Source organism: Anopheles maculipalpis, chromosome 3RL (assembly GCF_943734695.1).
Source record: "Anopheles maculipalpis chromosome 3RL, idAnoMacuDA_375_x, whole genome shotgun sequence".
Taxonomy (NCBI): Eukaryota; Metazoa; Arthropoda; class Insecta; order Diptera; family Culicidae; genus Anopheles; species Anopheles maculipalpis.
This window is the reverse complement of record NC_064872.1, coordinates 38,551,312-38,559,127: the sequence shown is the minus strand read 5'-3', so window position 1 is coordinate 38,559,127 and position 7,816 is coordinate 38,551,312. Positions and strand designations below refer to the sequence as shown.

Below are 7,816 nucleotides of genomic sequence, written 5' to 3'. Positions count from 1 at the left end.
ATGCTGATGGGCGAAGATCGATGATTGAACGCTGGTGGCAGTGGATTGCTTCCTATCGGCTGTATGTGTTTGTTAAAGCGATAAGAACAAATGCAAGCAAATATTACGCATTGAGACGAGATGGTGCTTTCTAGAATACGTAGAATTGCACGAAGGTGTAGTGGTAGCATAATTGATTTGCCATGGTGGTTTTGTTGGTACTTTGTACGAAGTGGAATACAAATAAATAAATATAATCTCGCTATGAGTCATTCAATCGATGATGAGTAGATGTGACGGATGAAATATTTAAATACGTGTTGCTCGTGTTGTTCCTCACGATTTCTTGTCTTCTCCGGAAAGATTTTATATATTTAATGTAAAGTTTCAATAAAGGTTGTTTTTGTCGTATAATACTTATTTATTTGTGTGATAGATTCATCAAGAGTCCTTTAAATTGAACGAAATCAAATCACACTTCGTTGTAATTCTACTCAACGACAAGTTCAACGACAAGTTCATTTGTACTGTGCGAGCGTGCTCCGATGAAGCTGTGCGCATTGCATACGATACGGGTGTTGGAAGCTTAACGAAGGAATTGTATTGCACATTGCATACCATCAGGGGTAAATTTGAATTTGGTTCGGTGTGCGGTGGGCGCAACATAGTTTGACATGATTTTTTTTTATAGAATAGCTTACTGAGAGGAAGAGATCGATAAGAATAAGCAAGGACTTACTGGTTTTAAAGTGTTTATTGATTGTGTTGAACCTACACTATATATTTCTATACCAAATCTATTTCAAATTGGTGCGACCTGATGGCGAATTCATTTGTACAAATATCACTCAAGGGATGTTGCGGATAGTCCTTGTGGATAAAATATTAGAAAAAAGACTATCATACTATTTTGGCGATATCTCAAGAACCCTTTCTTGCACGCACACACGACATAATGACCACGACTAAGAAAAGCACACAAGCTAATAGCGTACCTTCGATTGTGGGGGTTGAAAGGTCCCAGATGTTAAGTTGGTGTGCAGTTTATTTTAATAGTGATAAGAATTTGAAACGTTTTCCTTTTTTTCGCAAACAAATTGAATACAATATTTTTTTCTATGCTAAGCCACGTTTAGGATCTTAATCCGCTTCCATACTCAACATAATCCTCACTACCACCGTTACCATTCCTACTACCGTCAGTATTCCGAACCGAAAAACGATCTATTTTATCAAAATCAGTAATAATACTTTCCACACTAGTTCCTTGAATCATGTGCAAAATTTCATGCTTCAACAGTATTGATTTCATGCCAAAAAAGTACATTTCATCGGTGCGATAAACATCACGCACGCTCTCAGCCCAATCAATCGACGGAACAAGCGTGCTAAGCAGCTTAACTATGTGTTCTTTAATATCTCTCTCGTATGCGAAATACTTTTTGTCCTGCGGCAGAACAAGCAGGTTTGTTAGCTCTACCGCATCACAATAAACATCGTACTCGTAAATTATGTCCCAAAGTAATTTCTGCTCATCTTCGTAGTTGCGACTTTGGCGTGAAGGAACTCCTCCGGTGCAGGAGCGTGGAGAATTTGTTATCGCCAAAAACTTCATAAGATCACCTGAAAGTGAACAGAGTACTAGGTTATGTTTTTATTCTACATTTTATTGCACTCATACATACCATTTACTCCAAATTCGCAGCTAAACCGCTTCGGTGGTCCATGACGGTAGCTTTTGGTGACGGAGTACTGAATCGTGTCCCCGGGAAGAATAATAACCGACGGGTGCTTTATGATGAGTGAATTTCGCGTGCCATTGGTTACCGTGGCATTCGCACACACATCACACGAGGGATGCTCTCGAAACTTTTGATTAATGTACAGTTCTAGGTCAAGCGAACGAAGGTTCCTGCTCACGCGTTGTGTAACCACTAGCCCTTGTGGACGGAATATCTGTATCTGTCGGTTGAACTTTCTGCAAACGATATTCGTACGATCATTTCGGATGCGCATGCAAGACACCACGGTTACTGCTAAGAAAAGCACACAGGAAAAGATCGCACCAAGTCTCATGTTTGAAATACACACTCTGCAGAAAAGCAGTTTGAACTGTTACTGGATGCGATGCTGAATGCAGGCAAACTGACGAGCCTGAGCACGAACCGATAAGAGTAGTAGTAATGTGTAAGATGCAATCAAGGAAAGCGATAAGAATACTGAGAAGTACAGAAAATCCAGCAATCCCCTTGCTAAAATACGCAAAAGTAATTGACAAGCATAAACATAAGAAAAACTGAAACATCACAAACTGGAGTTCATAAATGAAGGATCTTTTCGTTTAATTTTTTAAATTGTTTTTGTTTTATTTTTATGTTTGTTTTTCGTTTTGTTTTTTTTTGTTGCGCTACGGTTTTTTTTGTTGTTGTTGCTGTAGATTTCCTTTTCAGTTTAATCATTGTTTTATTTTGCGTTCAGTTCCATGTTTTTTACTGTGTTCAAATTTTACTCCTCTTGCTATCCCTCTCCCTATCTCTCTCTCTCCTTTTGTCTGTTTCGTGATTAGTTCACCGTTTCATACTGATACTGCTGCATGCATAATTGTAGATGATTTTGCTCCTTTCGTCCGCCACTTTACGGTGTTTATCCATTTTATAGCGTTGCTTTTGTGTTTCATCTTAATTGTTGTTTGTTTTTTCTCCTTTCATAAGTTCGAGATAACTTCTTTTGCTTAAAGAGAGGTTCAAAAATTAATCATTTTGTTGCTTTTTATTTTTCGCATAAAAACGAATGAGAAACAGAACGAAAGAGTTTTTTTTGTTCACCCAAAGTTGTTAAAACATATCACTTTCCTTTCGCTCTTGATTTCTTTTTTCGCTTTTTACCTTTTTTTCTTTTACATCTTCTAATTCGCATCGTAATTAAATTCGCACAAGGGGGGGAGTTTCTGCTTAGCCTTAGTCAACGAACAATTTCACATACGTACGCACTACAACTTCCAACTACCAATTCGTAAACGTTCTAGAAAGGGGGGACAAATTCGTTAGAATACATTTAGACAACGTACAAAAACTAAAGTAAACTGTCTGGAATAATCCTAGCGCTGTGAGCCGAATCAAACTCGACGACAAACCGTTGGCAATGTTCTTCAGTTTTTTTGCGTTTTTTTTTTTATTTGTTTTAAAAACGGCTTCATGCGGATTCTTCCTTCCGGTTGATGAATGAATAATCAAATATTTTACCTTCCATTTGTTTTACACAGTACGCCATACAGTATCACCTTTTTCTACAACAACTGTATTGTGTCTTCCAGTTTGTTTTAGTGTACACCACCTGCCACACACCGCTAGTAGCGACAGTACTAATGGTGTTGGCTGGTGATGAATTTTATTCATCTTCGAAAAACTACAAAAAGTTCATTTCAAAATGCACACCTTCGTACACTTTCTTTGCCATCTTCTCATGCTTCAACGTCTTCTCTCTAATGTCTCTCGCCTACCGTTCCTGTATGCGCCATGCGGCATTACTTTACCAATTTGTATCATTATATGTACACAGCTTTAGGGCAAAACTTAGACAAATAAAAGGAAACTGAGAACAGTCTTCTCCATTTCGTCCACATTGCGATCTTCGCCTCCGTAACAAAACGACAATCCCTACTACGCGTTGTAACAAAACTCAAAAGATGTTCGATAGATGTTACGTATGCATTAAAAATAGATTAATTTAAAAGCGTTTTCCACCGATGGTCCAGTGGCCTTAACTATCAGTTCAACCCTCCGTTCAAGACTTTTATGCACAGACAAAATATCAAAACGTTGCCAATTGATTTGTCTGAGGTTTTGTCGTTGCGAAACTTCGATCCAAAGGTTAACGCATCCGTCTCAAAGATATAAATTATCTGAGATAATGCCGTCAATAATATTATCGTTCAAACTGATTATAAATATCATTCTACCTTTGGGCGAATCATCTAATAGGCTTTCGACAAACCTCAGCATTGATCAATAGATTTTTTTTAACGAGTTTAGATAAACAGTTTTATATGGAAGAACCTTATGCAAACATTCTGCATCTAAGAAGGATTTTGTAACTGATCGTCGTAATGATGCCAAACAGTGCTTGCCGTAAGGACCCTAGGGACCCGTCTTTTTGTAGAAAACATCTTGAAATTATTCTTGAACGAATTCAAGCTCATTTACATCCATAATGTTATCGGATCAGGGTGTCATTGTGGCAAACCGATATAGAACTGATATCAAAAAAGCCAGAAATGGCTGGCAAGGTTCTCTCGACGCCATAAAAGATGCAGAACAGATTATCTATTGTAGCTTCGATTTCAACGTCATTCAAAAATTAAATCCACTTTTAATGCAAACGTTGCTAAAAACATAACACGATAGTATATGCATTCTGTCAATTATATGTATGTATATGCCAGTTTTGCAATCGGAAAACAAACATAATGCTACTACTACTTTAGTATCGTGTTGCACGATGATTATTTTCTTCTTCCCTTTTTTTCTCTCTCTCTCTCTCTCTGTCTCCCGTTATGTATGCTTCGCTTATGCTTTGTTTTAATGTTGTTTGTGTGCGCGTTTGTGTTGGTTTGTTGTTCCTTTTATTCGATTTGATTAATATTCCCCCCCCCCCCCCCCACCCCTCTTCCCGTTTCGGGAAGGAGTTCCAAACCTAACCCATCCTTGTGATCCAGGGATAGTTGCCACATTACATGCTTCCACTATCATTCAATAATTAATTGTTTGTTTGTTCTACTTAACTTACAATTTTAATTTGTTAATGTTTCTGTACCGCGTATTTCGCATTTACACAGTCGGGATTTTGCTCTGTGTGTGTGTGAATTCTTCTGTGTTTTTACGTGTTGCAGTTGTATGTAAAGTTGTTGCTCTATCATTAATGCATCGAGTGTCCACCGCGTGTTGCCTGGAGTAGATTTTTATAATTATTTATTTTGTTTCTGCTGCTGTTGCTACTTTTTTTTTTTCGTTCCGTTGAGAGTTATTGAAAGTGTACGTGGATGTGTGTATGCAGTCAAGTTTTGTATTGTTTGTTTTCACACAAGTGTGTATCCTATGGGTACACTTTATGCTTATTATGCAACGTTATCAAACCCAAAAAAGCGTTCGCCATTCGAAAAATGGTACGCCCGCCCCGTTTCGTCAGCTTCGGGTGCTTGTTTTACAATGTTTTGCTTTCTAAATGTATCGTTTTCATTAATTTGTTACTTGCTTTTACGCGTAGTATGATACAAAAAACTCCATTCCGTAAAACCATGTGTCACCACGCTTGCTTGCTTGCTATTACAAATTGGCCATCAACTACTTATACACACTATAATCTTATCCAATGCCGTGTTACGACTGTTCGCATGTCCTTGCGTTTTTTTTTCCTTTGAGATGATTTCTGCCAGCGTTTTTTTCTCTCTCTCTCTCTCTCTCTCTCTCTCTCTCTCTCTCTCTCTCTCTCTGGGTCGTTCCTTTCCACCTGTATGTCACAGTGAAACAAACCAATAGAAGAAAAAAATGCTAGCTGATCGCTTTACACACGCACCATGTCTAAAATGGCTCTTAAAACGTCCGCAACCAGTCGAGATACGTTTCACGAACTGACGAATTGGAGAAAACGGTCTGCTAAAACTAAACCTTCGTGTCCCGTTTACTAACGCCTACCAAGTATACTACCAATTATGCACACCAAAAAAATTCAAACAGCCAGTTTCAGTTTCTGCTGCAGCAAATTGGCACCGTCTCGATGCTTAGAGCCCGCACCAAACCAACAGCAAAATCGTTTCCCCGCTCAATCTGCAACACTCGGTACTCCGTTTCTACACACTCTTAGTTTCTTTTCTCTACCGAAGGATGCCAATCTGCATTGGTTCGGTTGTGGCTACTAGTGATTTCTCGTGTTGTGGCTCTACTAAATCGTGTTTCGTTTGCATATTAGTTTCACTTTGTAATTTCGGTAAAATATATATGTATTTATAGTCTACTTGTTTTTTTTTTTGTTGTTTATTGTTGTATGTTAATAGTAATTGTAAAATGCTAGTTTGATATCCTTCGTCTTCAACATACTGTGGTCTGTTGCATTATACCTCGTGTTCTGTACGCCCCACGTTCACACATTGTCAAACTTTTCATTCAATCTTCAGTCATCTTCATCTTTTCGTTTCATTTCTGCACCAACAAAACAAAAGCAACGCAAAGTCTTGGTAGGACTCTGTATGGTGTTTGCTGATGTACTTGCAGTCTACTGTCTACAATATATCAAACTCAGTCCGTTTTTCTTGGCCTACACATCTCGGATCTAGTGGACGCCCTGAAATGTCTTTAATGTTCTGAACAAGAGTGAACTTATTTCGCAGGGTCAAACAATCCATCTGGCACAAGCATCGCATGAGTACTGACGCAATGTGCCATGGTTCCCGAGATCTTCATCTTCAAATCACAATTGATCCTCCTCACGGTTGCCAAACTTGAAGACCAACTCCTTGGCACAAAATTGTTGATTTTTGCCATTCTACCCACTCTGACAAAACATTACAGGTTCCATCCACGTTGTATGCTTCGAAGGGATAGGGCAGTTTAAGGTTGTTCGACAATGTCTTTCTTACTGCTGTTTTTCGTGTTTTGCTTGCACAACAGGAACTACAATCGAACAAACAGGCAACATAACAATAAGTGTTCTACAAACGACGCACACACATACACGCATCGAGTGGTTGACGATGAGACACGGTGGCGTGTCTCTTTACTTCACCTAACAATCGAACGAATGGTTTCGCATGATGACAAACAAGTACGATAAAGGATGTTTCTAGATTTTGTTTTCGTTCTTCTAGCACACACACACACACACACACACGGCAGTATTGTGGCTTGTTGTTGATGTTCGTTTGAGTTTCTTTACTCGTTGATTATTGTAACTCGTGGGTGTTTGCTGTTTTGTTGTTGTTGATTTTATATATGTATGTTACGTTTCAAACATGGCGATCGTTCTACACAACGACTGTATTTGATGTACTATTAATGCATCCCCGGGATGGCGAGAGTAGTATTGGTTTTGTTTTTCGTTTTACTAGCATTTTCTGTTCTTCTTCCTGGAACATTCCAACCTACACATTGGCACGAATCGGCGAACACAATTTGATTTGTAAGTTTTTTGTTTGTTTGTTTCCTAAAAGTGCCGATCCGCCCAAGCCTTCTTAATCGTTCCTTCGGTTCATGGCTGTTTGTGTTTTGTTTTTTGTCCCTTTTATTTCTATTGATTGATGTTTCCTTTCTACTGAGTGATGCTCTTATGATGAACATTAGAATCTTGTTAAAGTTGTGTTTACTGTTCTTGCTATCGTTTATCGCAAATTGGACATGGCAGGTATATTTATGTATATGTCGGTAAATGTGGCGTATGGTCTGTGACCGTGTGTTTAGTGTGACTGTATGACTCTATATTCGATAACGCATGAACGCACCGCTGCCGTTGTTCAGCTTCCTTTTCGTAAGGATAAGTTAAAAACAGATAAAACGCTCAACTGGATATGCAATGCGTGCACTCCTCCTCAGGCACGCCCAGATGATTATTAATTGCCCCTATTGTCCTAGTTGCACTATATGTTTTTGCTTTAAAGCAGGTGCTCTTCTTCTTCTTCTTCTCTTTCTCTCTCAGTTTATTTTCCACCCCTCAGTTATATAGGGATCTCTTTGGTAGCCTGTTCTGCTAGCTAACTGCATTTTATACAACCCAAACAAGTTCTTTTTTGAATGAATGCTCTCTCTCTCCTCTCCTCTCTCTCTCTCTCTCTCTCTCTCTCTCTCTCTCT

At 38.7% G+C, this 7,816-nt stretch overlaps 1 protein-coding gene across 1 annotated transcript; it reads right to left on the bottom strand.

Moving 5' to 3' along the window:
* Nucleotides 1-1,111: 1,111 nt before the first annotated feature.
* Nucleotides 1,112-2,055, bottom strand: LOC126560607 (uncharacterized). Its single transcript, XM_050216563.1, has 2 exons — nucleotides 1,665-2,055; nucleotides 1,112-1,602 (listed from the first exon to the last, which is right to left on the bottom strand). Exons 1-2 carry the CDS (start codon nucleotides 2,053-2,055, stop codon nucleotides 1,112-1,114), a joined length of 882 nt encoding a protein of 293 aa, XP_050072520.1.
* Nucleotides 2,056-7,816: the final 5,761 nt, after the last annotated feature.